Source organism: Nymphalis io, chromosome 9, assembly GCF_905147045.1.
Source record: "Nymphalis io chromosome 9, ilAglIoxx1.1, whole genome shotgun sequence".
NCBI classification, from domain to species: Eukaryota; Metazoa; Arthropoda; class Insecta; order Lepidoptera; family Nymphalidae; genus Nymphalis; species Nymphalis io.
Genome location: NC_065896.1, coordinates 12,889,952 through 12,908,175, shown reverse-complemented (window position 1 = coordinate 12,908,175; position 18,224 = coordinate 12,889,952). Strand labels below are relative to the sequence as shown.

The window sequence follows — 18,224 nt, the reverse complement described above, 5'->3', positions numbered from 1 at the left end:
CGTTTTAATTATGGAAATTATCAGTCTTCGTCAATTTTTATAACATTTTTTACATAGGTGAAAACTACAATCGCATTATGTGGGAATCTTATCCATTGAAACTCATGCGATGGCCGTCACCGGCACGGATCGGAGAGGCCGTGGGAACTATTCCTCACTACGCATCCGCTACTTCTCCTGTAACTTCCTGAGGTGACTCAGTGGATGACAGATCGATTTCACCCTTTTCCCTGCAGTCCTTGCTTCGTACTGCATCACAAATACAGGATTGTTTTGTCTTAATCCATCCATTAAATAGCACGAACTAACAAACACACATCCTTAATCATATTTTTAGAGGGTGTGGATTGTGAAAACGAAATAGCTAGACAATATTTTATTCAAATTGTTAGTTTGACTGTAACGCTTTGACTATTTGTTATCATGTGGGCTGAATTAATGACTTAGCGATTGCAAGTAGGTCGCATTTCTAAATGGTGTCTGAATGAAATGTCTATTTAAGATAAATTATTTTCAAATAATTATTTGTAAGCTACTAAACATTAAATAGTGTCGATACCAAAATATTTCTTAAGTTATTGGTGGGGCAAGTGAGTGGTCGAAAAACTTCTTACCATCTTTTTAAACCCCAGATATTAAGTAGTTTTTCGACGACACTGGCACTGCAAGAACTTCACTTCTAATATCATCAATGCACCTCTAATCATAACATTCCGTTGTACGTTTGATTATACTGACTTACTCATCTATCTTACTAGAACAGAGTAATACAAATAATAATAAAATAATATAATACGTAGTATACATGGCGGTAGTATGACTGATGAGCGTGTGTGGGTTACCCCCAGAAAAGTCGACTCATAGTGTTTTTGGTAAACTGATAACATAACGATTTTATTATCCTAAGCTATCTGTTATCGGTTATTCCATCAGCATACAAGTATTATGTATTGATTTAACAGTATTCCTTTGCGTATATTTTGGAAATAGACCAAAGAAGCGGGAAAATAGCGAGTAATGAATTCGTTTGTAGGTAATATCTATAATAAAAACCATTGAACTTATGCAATGTATTTAATTATTCATTGAATTTGATTGTAAATTTTATCATATATATTATATAGCACAATTTTATTTTCATTAAAATTTTCAATAACGATAGAGTCAAACTTGACTCTTTTTGGTTAAAACAAAATTAACATACTCATATCGCTATTCAAGGCTTTTGTTATCAATTTAATAGACAATTTCGAACTTTAAACATTTGTGAATAAGGATAAAAATTAAAAATATACAGTTTTCAGTTTCAAATTTCGAATTAGTGAAATTTTCGACGAAATAATTGTCAGTTGGTATGACTTCGTCATACATGTAGGCAATAGTAATTTTATCGAAATAGTAGATCGATAGGAGATTGATTAGATATGCTTTATTGAAAACCGCTGGATCTTACAATTCCACAGCAGTACAGTGCTCTGCTTGGTCGAAATGGCACCTTGCTTAGAACTACCCTATGAAATATGGGACGTGACCAAAGAGGAAGATAAAATTATTAAGAAATGCCTATTAGGTGCGTTATCGATGTGTAGTGTTGTGCTTTGTTACATCTCCTGTTTATTTTATATTTTTTTAGTTGTTGTACGGTAAGGTACGGTGATTTTATTATTAAATTTCGAATACCTTTGGCGTGTTTATTTTTCGATAAACTGTGCTGTTTGATTTATTGACACTAGTAATTTAAAAAAAAAAACGAAATACACGAAAGAGGTTAAACGTGTAATTAATTTATACAATGTAATATTTAATGAGCGTGAAAATGCGATAATCGTTTTTTTTTTTTTAATTTAAATAAAAATGCTAGTGATTAGCATATAAAATATAAATATTTTAATTAGTAAAATATTATTTCAATGAAACTAATAATAAGGTTAAGTTTTTATAAGATATAATATGACAGATAATTTTAATGGCCTTACTTACAAATGTTGCTTAGCGACTGTTTAGTTAAACACAGATTTCGCTCTGTCATTATTGATTTAAAAATTCGAAAGAAGAAGACAAAACGTTGTTTAACTAATCACCCGCTAAATAATAAGTAAGGCCGTAAATATTTTTGAAGGAAATATGCTTCAATATATAAATTAAGGGTTATGTGACTTAGGCTCGCGGCTTGCTTCATCTGGTCTTTAATTTGTCACGGAAAGTCATCATTCTATTTCAATGGAATAATATAGTAAGAAAATTATTAAAACATTTTCTATTTACTATCTCAACTGGACATAGGCCTTTCCTACTGAAAAGTCCCTGTTATCCCTCCACGCGAATGGTATCTTCAGACCAATTCTGGTGGAAATTCAGAATTTTTCAAGATCAATTTAAAAACTATTTTCGTAACGGATATTTTTATTTTGTATGCTAGTGTTTTATAACATATGAGAGCCAAGATAGTAGTTACAACGCGTTTATCACTACCGATGATCGCGGGTTCAAACCTAGGCCAGCATCAATGATTTTTCTTGTGTTTATCCATTTCGTTCTCCGATGTGAAGGCAAACATCGTGAGGAAGCTTGCATGTGTCTGAATTTCACTGAACATACCTGTATCCATCAACTCGAATTGGAGCAGCGTGGTGGCATAAGCTCCGAACCTTCTCTTCAAAGGGAGATTGACATTCATAAGCTGTTACTTTATAACGACAGCGAGGATAAAAAAAGGAATCCTTACTTAGTCGTGTGAATTTAAACTCTTAATAAAATCAATATAAGTATTTTATAGAAATTAAAAGATAAATAAAAGAAGGCAAAGGTTCAAACGTCCCTTTTATTTAATAAACTTGTTACTTATTTAATGGATCGAATTAAAAAAAAAAACGATAGCAGACGGTTCCTCCGCCTCACTATAATGTTGCGAAGTAGTTATTTATCAAATACATATAACCTTTTAATCCTAAAGAAAAGAACCGCCTCTCTTCTAGCACTTGCCCAGCCGTGGGACACTTACGTTACATTTATTTACTATTTATGTTTTATATCACTTGTTATCACGTATCATATTGATATGTTCGATTGTCAAACACGGCGTGAAAGATTGACAAAATATATTAAAAAAATCCAGCATTATATCAGTGTGCATTCCAATCTAATCGAGTTTTCGAAACCATTTCAGCTAGTATCAACTTGGAATTTATTACTCATACTACGTAACAATATACTTAGCAAGTTTAATGTATTCACTGTACGAACTGACGGCATACTGTGACGTCATGAAACCATTTAGGTAGAGATGGCAAAATAATATTGAAAACAATTTTTTTTATTAATCATGAATGAAATTATATATGCATCCAGTTTTTCAATTTCGCAATAATCTGCATTATTTAAAAGTCTTCCACGCAAGTAGCAAAAACGATGATGATAAATTATCATAATCACTGTCTTAATTAGTAGTATAATATTATATTAAAACAAAAAACCCGTTAAATTTATTTTCAAAATAAAATACCAGACAAGTATGTAAAGATAAATTTTATTATTCGGATAAAGAATTAAACGATGTAGGGAAAAAAGCTATGTATGCAGAATACTTTTTTGCAAACCGTACATTTCAAGTGCTAATCGACAAATCAAAGTCCTAATGACTGTTCCTGTTCTTACTCAAATGGTTCCCATTGTACACGATTACCGGGTGTTTTAAATCTTATTTCGTGGTCATTTAGGCCGAGTCCACTAACTGAAACTGGCAACTTTTACGCGTAATCGAAGTTAACCAAATAATTTTCAAATAAAGGGAAATAACAAATAAATATTGTGTACAATAAATAAAAACATAGTTTAATTAATAAAATAAATTATATTATTCTATATTATAACAATATAATTATGTATTACACACAAAAGAGCGTAGAAAACGGTGGTGGAGAGAGGTAACGACGGCATAACAGACGGTCATGCCGTTCGCTGTCACGGCATACGAGTCAGTCAGAGGCCAATAGCTGAGCCAATCCACTTAGCCAATCCAATATTGGCTTCGTCTAAATGGATACAATCCAGTACATTAGATTATTAACCTATTGATCAAGCTAATCCATTGATTTCAATGGATTAGCTTGAACAATTTTAGCACAGAAAAAGAAACAAAACTCTTATTATACAGGACTACATTGAAGTTTTCATTCGAATGGCTTAATGTCTTGGCATAGTAGATTGGGTCGTATGTATGTCTACCGTAATAGCCAAGGCACGCCAATAAATGTTTAACATCAAAATAATGCATATGTTCATAATCGTGTTTTCATTTTAAGCGGTTAAGATATTATGAAATAATAGTCGTGCGTTGTACAATTTTTCAGTTAGGCTTATTCTAATTCTATTTCAACAAAATTTAAACAAAAGTTGTCAATTCACTGAAGTATTGTAAGCAGTTAAACACAGAATTTCCAATTATTTAAGTGGTAACACAAGTTTCACAGTATAACGTCGTAGCTTTGGTATTTTAACAATGCAATTTGATATTTCTTGCTATTAACGTAAATATTATAATCCTTTGAGAGGGTTTTGTAAATTTATCTTATCTAGTTACTAAATGAAGTAAATCTATATAGATTGAAGTCAAGATATCAAAGATACGGTGATCTCCTTTCAGCCTTGAGCTGAATCGATTATCCGTATCAAAAATGTATTGATCAGTTGAAAATATTTCATTAAGTGCACCGAGTACATCTTTAAATAGATGCAATATATTGAGTTCGAATAAACAATTAATTGTTTTTTTTTAAATTGAATGTCCACAGATATTTTTTAACTTAATTGCGAATACTCCTTTTTTAATTGCTAAAATAAATAAAAAATAATGTATATTGCAACTGTAAATATAAACAACACATTATTTGAGGATTAAAAAAAAACACTCAAAACTTCTTAAAGTATGGAAGAAAGTAGATAGAAGTAGACACTAAAAAATTAAACAAATACATAATACTATATATAATTACGTAAAAAATATCTTATCTGTCCTAGAAATTTATTATATGAATGAACATTAATAAAATAATCTTGACAAAACATTTTGACATATTTTTAAGCTGTGTTGTTAATCTAGTTGTTAATAAAAAAAAAGTTGTCGAGGAATCTAAAGGCACGTAAAGCCGACGTTGCTATAATACGTCCTTCTTAGAGGATAAAGGTCAGGAGGAAATCATCATGGTCATCAACATTTGGCTTAACTTCTCTCAAGTTACACAATGTTAACAAAAATTGTCAATTGCTTTAAACAAAGGGGATTCCGTAAGATTTCATTTGACAATATAAAAAACAAAAGTAAAAAAAATACAAATAAGTAAAACTAAAATTTTTGCAATAACAATGAAAACATGACGTATGTATGTGATTAGACGTGATTAATATCTAATTTGTTAAAGCATATGCGGGCAGCGCTAGACTGGCCAACATGGAAATCTTTGGGATTTTGGGAGGCCTTTGTCCAGCAGTGGACGTCTTTCGGCTGACGTGATGATGATGATGATTGTTAAAGCATCATCAAACAAACATATGCCCTAGTATTGAAATACACAGTTTCTAAAAATTAGATATTATGAATTATATATATCTTACTGATGGTAGAGCTTTGTGCAAGCCCGTCTGGGTAGGTACCACCCACTAATCAGATATTCTACCGCAAAACAGCAGTACTTGGTATTGTTGTGTTCCGGTTTGAAGGGTGAGTGAGCCAGTGTAATTACAGGCACAAAGGACATAAAATCCTAGTTCCCAAGGTTGGTGGCGCATTGGTTATGTAAGCGATGGTCAACATTTCTTACAATGCTAATGTCTATGGGCGTTGGTGACCACTTACCATCAGGTGGTCCATATGCTCGTCGGCCTTCCAATTCTCTAAAAAAAAATGCAATTTATATATTTTTTTAAAACGAACTAACAAACTTTTTAACTCCATATTTAAATCCACACGGAAATAAAGCCACGAGTTTTAAACTAGTAATATATTATTTAATATTTCGTTATCATCTGAAATTAATTAAGCAATATTGTTTGCCCTTAGGCTCGGTACAGATGTACTTTTATCTATTTTGCACTTAATATATTAGTAGTGATATTAAGCAATCAGATTAACGTTTCAAAACAATACATACATGCGTCATTAAATAAATTAGGGACAATAAATTCAATCTAAAATTTCAAGAAGTTTGATAACAAAAATAAAAGTATTTTTTTATTTTTTTTTTGTTTTGAATTAGCTAGAAGTCGATCCGAAACATCCTTACATTATAATCGAAAATCGTATAGCGTAATTGATCAATTAACAAACTTAAAAAAAATTATAATCTGTAATCGGCACTGGTGGTAGGGCTTTGTGCAAGCTCGTCTGGGTAGGTACCACCCACTCATCAGATATTCTACCGCAAAACAGCAATACTTGATATTGTTGTGTTCCGGTTTGAAGGGTGAGTGAGCCAGTGTAATTACAGGCACAAGGGACATAAAATCTTAGTTCCCAAGGTTGGTGGCGCATTGGATATGTAAGCGATGGTTGACATTTCTTACAATGCCAATGTCTAAGGGCGTTTGGTGACCACTTACCATCAAGTGGCCCATATGATCGTCCATCTTCCTATTCTATATAAAAAAAAAAAAAAACTGCAAATGGCGTGACACTCTTATGCCTCTTGCCCCTATTGTCTCTTCGATGACGCATGTATGTGTGCGTGGTGCCTGTACGCCACTTCGTTTCTTTTCTGTTTGAGTGTATGTACTGCATATGAATCAAAATACTGATTATTATTTTATTAAAGAAAAACTATGTCTTTGTTTATTTTACCAAATATATTGTTATTGTTCTCTTTTAATTTATAAATTCTTTTAATAAAATTATATTTCGATGTTTCACGATTAATTTTTTTTTGTTTTAACCTTATTTTGCGTTTTAGGGTATTTCGATTTAGTTACACTAAAACAATTGGTTAAGTATCTTTACAATTGTAAAATGAAAATAACTTTAAAAACAATGTAATGTTACACTTTTTGACATTATAGTGGCCAGTAATTGACACTAGAAAGTCAAGTCCTTTGAGAGACTCTCGCAATTCTCGCTCCGACTTTAATGAGAACAAAATTAAATATAAAGATATATATATTCATTTTCATTATTTCATATGAAAAGTATTATTATAAATGTTAAAGCTAGTTTGTTTATTTATTACGTTTTACGTAACGCCTTATTTATTAAGCGTTACAGAAAGGACAAAGAATTACTAACGCCTATTTGTTATTAGTCATTAATATTTATCGAAAAATATTCAATATTATTCGCAATTCGCTTGCCTTTTTCCATTTGTTTATAGTCGAAGTCTGGTCTGCTGATTGACGTTTGTAGGTGATTAGTTCCAACCTGTCACTCGGTCGGTTGTTGAGGGGTGTATGCCATCGACTAATGGATGCTTAAGCTTATAAGAAATTCTTCTACAGTTGGTTTCTATATTTAACGCATCGTTATTTTGCATCAGTAACCGATCGTTTTTGAGTTACGAAAAGTTTTTGATTATTCTTATTCCAGGGGTTTGGTTTCGTTATTAAAAATAAAGTTGAAAAATGTAGATAAAAATGATTGCATTGTATCTTTAAGCTACTCAAGCTTACGAAACAATTATTGCTTGGTTACTATATATATTGGAACGCTTTTAATTACGACTCATACACGTTTCTACTATCTGTAAGCAAAACGAATTGCTTTTTTTTAATATAAAATATTTTTTTTGGATAAAAAGTACAGTTGTATCCTGTAGCGCAATAACAATTAAATTAATTAAAAATAAATATAATAGTTAATTTATCAGCCACTAAAACAATTTGAAAAAACTCATTTACACTCATAGTTACCTAAAAATGGCTTTACTTGGTGATAGAACTATGTGGAAGCTCGTTTGGTTATGTAATACATTACAATCATTACATATTCTAGAGTGAGTCAGTGTACCTAAAGGAACAAGGCACAGTGTGTACACTGTGTGTGTACACAGGCTCGTGTACTAATACTACAAGACAGTTTGTGATTGGAAAAAATGTAATTACTGATTATTTTATTAAATGTGTATATATTTAAGTCGAGATGGCCTAGTGGTTAGAACGCGTGAATCTTAACCGATGATCGTGGGTTCAAATCCGGGCAAGCACCATTGAATTTTCATGTGCTTAATTTGTGTTTATAATTCATCTCGTGCTTGACGGTGAAGGAAAACATCGTGAGGAAACCTGCATGTATCTAATTTCATTGAAATTCTGTCACATGTGTATTCTACCAACCCGCATTGGAGCAGCGTGGTAGAATAAGCGCCAAACATTCGTCTCAAAAGGGAGAGGAGGCCTTAGCCCAGCAGTGGGACATTAACAGGCTGTTACTGTATGTATTTTATAAGGAAATTAATAGTTTGTTTATTTTTAAAGGTTACACGAAACCATTCGTGAAATGTGGCAAGAAGGGATACGTGATGCCGGGCGCGTTTAGAAATCACGCGGAGGCCATATACAACCTTAAAGTCCGACCGGATGATATCTGGGTGATCACATTCCCTAGATCAGGTAAGAATTCACATATAAATATACTCGTAGGGTTTTGTGCGAATACCAGGAAAGGTACGACCCACTCATCAGATATTCTACCGCCGAACAGCAATATTTCGTGTTGTTGATACATGAATGCTTAATATTTCTCACAGATGGCCTGTCTGCCAACCTATATACAATAAAAAAGACTAATGTGTATATATAAAAAGATAAAAACAAAACAATTCAGTGGCATTTTCTCGTCTGTCTGTCAATAATTTTCTTTTGTTTGGTAGCTATTAAGGAGCTTTAAGTCTCATCAATGAAAATCAACTTGAAATAAGAATAGAAAAGAAAGTAATCGTTTTTTTCAAAATTAAAATAAAAATGCTCGCAATTAGCATATGAACTTAATAGTAATAGGAATAAACAGAATATTATTTTAATGAAACTAATAATAAGGTTAAGTTTTTATAACATATAATTATATGTTGATGACATGAAATGACAGATAACATGAATGGCCTTACTTATAAACGTTGCGTAGTGACTGCTTAGTTAACTGATTTCGCTCTTTCTATCATTATTGATTTTCCATTCGAAAGAAGAAGACACAGGATTGTCTAACTCCTTAAGCAACGTCTATAAGTAAGGCCCCTATGAGTATTCGTTACAAGCTAAACGGAACGTTGTTTATAGGAACTATTATTATAAATGTCTATGAGCGTTGATGACCACTTACTATCAGGTGGCTCATATACTCGTCCGCGTACCGTCCTTTTCTATAAACAATAAATAAAAAAATAAAACCATTGAATTATTTATTTTAAACATTTCTACTACCCTCGATAAAAACGATTCGTGTTTTTAATATAGTAACAAGGCATATGTATTTTAAAACATGTACATAAATATGGGAAAGGGAAACGAAATAAAAATACGACTCAGAATAAATAATTATATGATTTCCTGTTGATGATTTTTTTATCAAAGGTACGACGTGGACACAGGAAATGGTTTGGTTGATTGAAAATGATTTGGACTTCGAAGCAGCTAAAGAAAAACCTCTCTATGAACGCTTTCCTATGTTGGAGTAAGTTATTTATATATTTACATATGTATTTACTAATATAAGAGTGAAGTTTGTTTGAACGATAATCACAGACATTAGCAGGAAGATTTGGAAAACTATTTTATTGTTTGATATCTTATTTATTACGAAAAGTTTTAGATTATATCAATAATTCATGCCTACTACTCATGCATTCATACCTACGAGCGTTGAACGTATTCCACGTTCAACACGTTTTTACTTGGTCTGACCGATATATTATTAATTGAGTAATATATAAGACTATATAAGTATATTTTACGAGGTACTACCCTGATTAGTAATCATAAACGAAAACCAACACGGTAAATTATTCAAAACGGCAGCTATTCTGTTAGAACTTACTTGATCCATGAATTCAATAATAAATATCGTCAACGTCGCATATCATTTTATATTTTTTGTTCTGCGGTTAGTTTTGATTAAGCCTAGCAGCTAAGCTAGTAAAGCTTTACCCGTTGGTCATATAACATACAAATAAAATTATGATATAAATTACAACGTTTAAAGACGAATTAATTGTCCAATTAAATAATAAATACTCCTGCTATCATGTGCTAATTACAGTTTACGACATATAAGCACTATTATCGATATTACATATACATTATCTAATATTATTCAAGCCGAATATAAATCATAAAATAATCCTTGATATAAAATTAAATATAATAATTATATAAAATTGTTCAATTCCAGGTTGACCTCACAGATACCCGAGCTAGCGTTTAAGCTTATTAAAAATAATTTCATGAATCTGAAAAATTTTCAAGGGTTAAATCAAGCAACTAAAGTTTCAAGTTTGAAGACGATTGAGGATGCACCTTCTCCGCGATTGATTAAAACTCACTTGCCCCTATCTATGTTGCCCCCAAGTCTATTGAACACTGCCAAAGTCATATACGTAGCTAGAGATCCAAGAGATGTTGCTGTTTCATATTATTATTTACACAAAATGGTTGGCAAAATTTTCGTGAGGACTACTTTCCAAAATTTCTGGGAAGCATTCAGAAGAGATTTGCGTGAGTGTTTTTTTTAAATTTATTAAAAGGCAAGAAATAACCGCCTAATTAGTCACCTCCCCTTATAGATATTGGAACTTTATGAAGTGTAAACTTAAGTTAAGCCGAGATGACCCATTGGTAAGAACGTGGGTTCAAACCCCGGCAAGCACCACTGAATTTTCATTGCTTAATTTGTGGTTATAATTCATCTCGTGCTTTATGGAGAAGGAAAATATCGTGAGGAAACCTGCATGTGTCTAATTTCACTAAAATCCTGCCACATGTGTATTCCACCAACCCGCACTGGAGTAGCTTAGTGGAATACGCTCCAAACCATCTCCTCAAAAAAAGGGAGAGGAGGTCTTTAACCCAGCAGTAGGACATTCAACTACGGGGTTGAAAATATATTGTCTGCGATGACTGTTAATACTATCTCATACATTGATCAAACAACGGTAGGACAATTCGTGAGTGAGTTCCGGGCTTACACTATACCTTAGTTGGTATTTGTTTTAAGTATTTATCCATCGATAAATGGTATTAAATCTAGATGTTAAATAGTCAGATCTTAATGCATATAAAGTGATATATATTCATTTGTATACATCAATATCATTAGAATATTCATCTAATGTCATATTGTATTTCTTGAGTTTACATGTTACGATAGGGCTAAAATATATCAAAAATTTTTTTTATTCAAATAGGCTTTTACTTCTTCTACTACTTCTACTATTCTTTAAAACTTACTAGCGTTTTACCCACGGATTCGCTCGCGTCACAATTCAGAATTGCATAATACCAATTTCCATATAGCTCTTTCTTAAAAAAATACCTTAGGTTTTTAATTTTGAAAACTACTTAGTGCTAACCTACTGTGCGAACCCGTTTGCAATTTCTCATGGTTCTAGCCCCAGTGGTTTGGGCTGAACGTTGATATATCAATCAATCACTCATTCTTTTATATAAATCGTAATGTTACACGATCATATAAAATAGAACGTAAATTTACCACCGTTTTAGATTACCAAGAAGTATCGACAAGAAATTCATATCAGTCAATGTCGAGAAGTAAAGTCCAAATCTATGCAACTATATATTGTCTGTATATTGGTTTTCTACTGGCAACACTTACAAAATGTCACATAAGATATACGGAATTATTCTAGCGGATTCAATTAATTTCCTTTTAAGTGCAAATGTACTAATATTAATGATTAATTTCACGCTTTAAAAAAATCAGATAAAATTGATATGTGTATTGATAAATGAAACTATTTATTCTTTTTTTAAATATAATTGGTTGAAATATTTATCAAAATCAAGTGACATGTTTATTGCATAATTTGTTGTTAAAACTAATCAGTATACGGATAGTTGAAATGAAAACTATATCTAAACTAATATTATATATGCGAAAGTAACTCTGGTTGTTTGTCTGTTTGTTATGCTTTCACAACTGAACCGATTTTTATGAAATTCGATATGAAGCAAGCTTGAACCGTGAGGAGGAACATAGGCTGCCCACGCCCTGACATGGAAGCAAACGCCAATATTTAACATTTGCAATATGATTGCTTTGCTAGCTTAGCTAGAATTCTGGCGTTTGGTAATTGGCAATTAAACACTGGTGCGTCGGAGCGTAAGGCCATTAGTCCTGGGTATAAACTGCGAATAGAGTGCACCCGTACTTGCGCACTTGTGCTCTATATAGCACGCCAGAATGAAGATAAGACAAGTCGGTCAAATATCTTATAATAAGCCACTAGACCATCGACGCAAGAAGTTCCATATTCAAAATTTTAGGTTTCCCATTGTATATCCCATAGCTGGGCAAAAGTCTCCCTTCCTATGTAATATAAATCCTATTAAACCATATCTTACTTCATAGATTACTTTTCGTCTCGTAAAAATGCAAAATCAAATAATTTAGAAATCGATGTTCTGCTTTCAGTGCCTTGGACCCCAATCATTGAGCACACAAATGAAGCTTGGAAACAGCGACATAATGAAAATCTCCATTTTATTTTTTACGAAGAAATGATTAAAGTAAGTAGTCGGCGCCAATATAATACTTCCGGTGGGATTCCAGCCACGATTTACATGACGCCCGACAGAGATGAAACATCGAAATTAATGGTTTATGAAAAAAGTTGTAATTAGAGAACACATATTTTTTTATTTATTATTATGCAAATGATATTAAATGACGAAGTTGTCCGTGCGTGGCACGTTTACTATGGGATAGAGAGTTACGGAGAGCGGGCATGACTGCATAAGAGAGCGTCATGGAGTTTACCGTCACAGCATGTAGACCGTCAGACCGACTTGAGTGCAAGTTGTGTCAAGCTTAATACAAAGGCAGTTTGTTTTTAAAAGTCATGCTTTTATTGAACTATGTTGAAACTAAAAGAATCCAAGACAAGCTAACAGGTAGAAGAAGTAAAATCATGTTATAATATTACGTTATATTTTCGACAACAATGACCAAATCGCTTTTAAATTGAGATTATTAAATTGTAATTGTATATATTTTGTTATCAGGATTTACCGAAAATCATTCGTGACGTGAGCAAATTCCTAAACCGAGATTTGGCTGAAAAGGAAGTAAATATCTTAGCGGATCATCTCAGTTTCGACAACTTAAGAAAAAACAAGACCGTTAATAACAGTACAAGTGAAAATGGCGAAGTCCAGTTCATACGAAAAGGTATTTTGTGATTAGATCCATATCACAAACATGTAACTGTTTTATTATTTGAGAATTTACTTTAAAACTATTATCTCATTTGATAAGGATAAGACATATTAACGTAAGCTTATAGATTAAGGTGTGCTTGTAAGAATTAACTACAATCTCATTCTTGTAATGTTGAATTAAATACTGTTGAAACACTATTCCGATTATCCGAATTATACAAGCAAGGCTTCTAGACAAGCGCGCTCCACCTTAGACTGTATCTTCACTTTCCATCAGGTGTGATAACAGTCAAGCGCTAGTCTATTTAAAAAAAAATACAGTCAACGACGCTTATCATCTTCTGTCATTTTTTTACCGTGTTCTATGGTGAATTTCGAGTTTGCTCTTACCGAATAATTCTACGGGGAAATAAAATAATACGTCAAACTAAAGGATGGAAAAATACTATGCATGATTAGAGTATTTTTAGTGGACTTATATGTTGTTTCTACATATCTGATTTTGTTACTGATTGTAAACTGTACTGATTGTAATGTATTTTTATGTAATACGCTATTTGAGAGTTTAATTTTAAATCACTACATATTAAAAACCAATGTCTTACCTACAAGTCTGTCTGTTTGTATGCGATAAACTCAAAAACTACCGAAGTCATTTGTCATACGGTTTTTACCAATGGACGGAGTAATTCATAAGGAAGGTTTAAATGTATAATTTATTAAGGTTTTGTGTAAAGATGATTGTTGAAAATTGCGGAAAAAATCATGACGACTGGGAGCTTTGCTTGTATGGGCCGCGTATGCCCATACAGTAACAGCTTGTTAAAGTCCCACTGCTGGGCTAAGGCCTCCTCTCCCTTTTGAGAAAAAAGTTTGGCGCTAATTCCACCAAGCTGCTCAAATGCTGGTTGGTAGAATATACATGGCATGGCAGAATTTTAATGAAATTAGACACATACAGGTTTTCTCACGATGGTTTCCTTCACCGTAAAGCACGAGATGAATTATAAACACAAATTAAGCACATGAAAATTCTGTGGTGCTTGCCCGGGTTTGAACCCATACACATGGCATGGCAGAATTTTAATGAAATTAGACACATACAGGTTTTCTCACGATGGTTTCCTTCACGGTAAAGCACGAGATGAATTATAAACACAAATTAAGCACATGGAAATTCTGTGGTGCTTGCCCGGGTTTGAACCCACGATCATCGGTTAAAATTCCCGCGTTCTTACCACTGGGCCATCTCGGCTATGACTATATAAACGTTTTAGGTAGATCTTTATTCTACCAGTGAAATAAAGAATAAAATCTTTACTCCAATAAGAGTCGAAATCTTAAGGTACCATAACTTGTTTCCCTAAGCTGTTCTGTTTTATTTAAGTAGTACGTTTGGTTATACTTATTAAGTAGTTTTTATTTATATAGAAAAACCTCTAACAAATATTTGACGTCAGGTGTTAAGTTCAGTTTTGTTATATTAGAATCAGCCAGCCAAAGCACTTTGCTTTTGATTCCAAAAGTAACTGATAACGTATTGATAATATTTAACAGCTATTTTATATATAAATATGCAAAGAGAAACAATTTAGTACCTTTTTTTTCTAAGTTTGTCAAGCGATTTTGTTTTTATATCATATCGACAGTGGGCGAAGACTGGTTAAAAATAATATTCTCAAGTTTTACATACTTATCTTATGTGACAAAGTGTAATTATAAAAAAGTCGAAATTTCAGCGGAATCCTCTATTATCGTCCCCAACACTTTTTATGACCGTACTTGAATAAAGAATATTTCGATTTTACAACATTGTCAGGTGAAGCTGGAGGCTGGAGGACGCACTTCGATGCAGAGATGGAGATCCAAGCAGAAGAATTCATAACCTCAAAACTACGAGGCCTAGATTTAAAATATCCTTCAATCAGCAAAGATAATGAGGGATGTTCACACTTTTAGATCAAGCATTACTTAGTTATTAAGAAATATAGCTCACTTTACTAATTACATACCAAATATTATTATAATTTGTACAGAAAATAATATATAAAATCAGTTTTTAGTGTATGTATGAATCAAATTAATATATTTGTCCTATTTAATTTTGTGTATATATTTTTCATATTTTTTATATATTTTAATACGAGCTATTTGTCTGTGTTTATTTATATAATTATTAAGTTCCTAACATGTCGCCGTTTGGAAACGTAGGATGTGATCCCCTTGCTGTTTAGTTCATGAATCTCTAAGCAGATTTCTATAGTAATATATAGATTTATTGTTTTAAAAATTATTGTAAATAAATGATGTGAATAATGTATATAACTTAATATAATATAAGTTAAAATATAATGTTGTGTTTATGTATATCATTTTTATAAATATATTCAATTAGAATAATAATTTGGTTTTAAAGGTTTTGAATCAAATACCTGAAATCGATATTACTTCCATTCAATATAACATTTTGGGGTTTTTCCCCTGAAAAATAAACGATTCTAATTTTAAATTCTAAAAGACGAAAAAAAAAAATAACGCAAATCTTTCAATATGTTATTTCATTTAAATTTTATAGTTGCTGTGAATTAATAATTAGTACAAACGTTTTAATTTGTATGAAGGAAGCAAATACATTTTTATTCCTGGTTATTCTAGAAAAAAAAGTACATCATGATGATGAAATAAAAAACATATTTGACCGGTAGTTATATTATAAACCTTTGTAATGGTGACAATGCAAAAGTACATATGAGTGCATAAGTATGTACTTGGTTAAAATACATTTGACATATACGTGTTATAATTTAACAATATTTGATACTTATCAAGGCCGGTAACATTTGATGTAATAATATTTATTAGTGGCGATAAGATAGTATGTTATATCGTCCACATGATATATTTTTGTGATTGATAACATATTTGTCGCAGGTATGTTGTAGATAATTCATAAGCGACGTTAACAACTCACCATTTTGGACTGTCCGTTTTTTATACTATTTCTACAAATATAAAAAAGAAATCGATCTTTGTAGTTCGTAGTTTAATAGGCGTGGGCATTATTTTATTGATTACCGTGAAAGTTGGCACAATAGGTATATATGTACTTTTTCACGGCGAACTTTTTTATACGCCATTTTGCTTTTACATTTTTAGATGGCGCTGCAGCACATCAACATTGAACCGGTCAAACGATAGTTATAACAATTGACATATGCATGCCGCAGAAGGATTGATTTATTAACCGTTTTATGAAACCGCTAGCTGTTTTACAAAACAGCTCCGATAATATAATATTTGGCAATCCATCTTTGATATAAACGGAGCTCAGTGTTTTGTAATGATCACTAAACATCAGGTGGCCCCTTTGCCCGTCCCCACAAAAACCATCTGCGACAACGTCTGTCAGCTTTTGGTAGTAAATAGTAAAAAATGTTTCTTCTACTCTGCTTCTGTTCCTAAGTTCCTGTTTCATTCATTCAATCGCAGTTAACCTAAATTAGAATATACTTGATTTAATTAATAAGTTTCTTATAAGTACTTTAAATCGCTTTTTGCAAGTTTGATTAAAGTTAGCTACGGTTCGGAATGTAGATTGATTTATTAACCGTTTTATGAAACCGCTAGCTGTTTTACAAAACAGCTCCGATAATATAATATTTGGCAATCCATCTTTGATATAAACGGAGCTCAGTGTTTTGTAATGATCACTAAACATCAGGTGGCCCCTTTGCCCGTCCGCACAAAAACCATCTGCGACAACGTCTGTCAGCTTTTGGTAGTAAATAGTAAAAAAATGTTTCTTCTACTCTGCTTCTGTTCCTAAGTTCCTGTTTCATTCATCCAATCGCAGTTAACCTAAATTAGAATATACTTGATTTAATTAATAAGTTTCTTATAAGTACTTTAAATCGCTTTTTGCAAGTTTGATTAAAGTTAGCTACCGTTCGGAATGTAGATAAACGAAAAGATCGAAAGGGAACTGTTTAGCCTATTCCAACCATCAGAGGTGTAAACACAAATCCACTTTGACAGTGAATTGACTCGATATTATTGGTCGAGATCTTGAAGAATCTATGATATTAACTTCGTGATTCGCGAAAAAATGGAAACTTTGAAAGTTAATTTAAAGTGGTTATAAGTAGTAAAGTGGAAAAGTGTTGAATTATAAATAAAGGTAAATTAATCAAGAACTGTTTGTAGTGCATAACATAGTAGAACTATTAGCAAATCGCATGGTATATGTAAATCTATGGTTTCTTTATGTTTACTTCGTCTTCGATGGGAATAAGGTGTAGGTACTCCTTTCCAACAATTAAATTATATATATACGAGTAGGCAAATGAAGACAATAAAATTATTATTTATCTTAATTATACTTTTTATCTTCATATCGCCGCTATATTTATTTATATATTGTTATTTTAATTCTGTTATATATTTAATTTTGTTAATTCATTCTACGTAATGCTTTATAATATTAATTAGGTCACTGATGTCAAAGTCAAAGAAAATATGTTTATTTAATATGGAAGTGTTGCGCATGCTTTTTGATTGTCAAAAATCTACCACTGTTCCGAAAAGAAACTGACGAGCTGGAGTAAATTAAATATACATATGTTTTACAATAAGGTTGATAAAATTATATCTTTATGTATATCTATTATATATCTCTTATATATTTATTTGACTTGTAGGCGATCGTTTCTTTACCAAGGTGTGCTATAAGCTAAAAGGTCATTGGTTTAGTAATATCCTTCAAGTTTTAAAATTTTACAGTTGAAAAATTTGCATCGTTTTCTAGGATCGCGCTTTAAAAGCACTGTGCTAGTAACACTCATCATCCGGGATAGTAG

At 32.0% G+C, this 18,224-nt stretch overlaps 1 protein-coding gene across 1 annotated transcript; it reads left to right on the top strand.

Annotated features, from left to right (window-relative positions):
- Window positions 1-1,488: 1,488 nt before the first annotated feature.
- LOC126770611 (sulfotransferase 1C4-like) lies at window positions 1,489-15,347 on the top strand. The gene is made up of 7 exons (XM_050490093.1): window positions 1,489-1,570; window positions 8,455-8,589; window positions 9,547-9,646; window positions 10,364-10,686; window positions 12,623-12,717; window positions 13,213-13,378; window positions 15,188-15,347. The coding sequence occupies exons 1-7, from the start codon at window positions 1,489-1,491 to the stop codon at window positions 15,325-15,327; spliced, it is 1,041 nt and encodes a 346-aa protein (XP_050346050.1). The 3' UTR covers window positions 15,328-15,347.
- The last annotated feature ends 2,877 nt before the right edge of the window (window positions 15,348-18,224 follow it).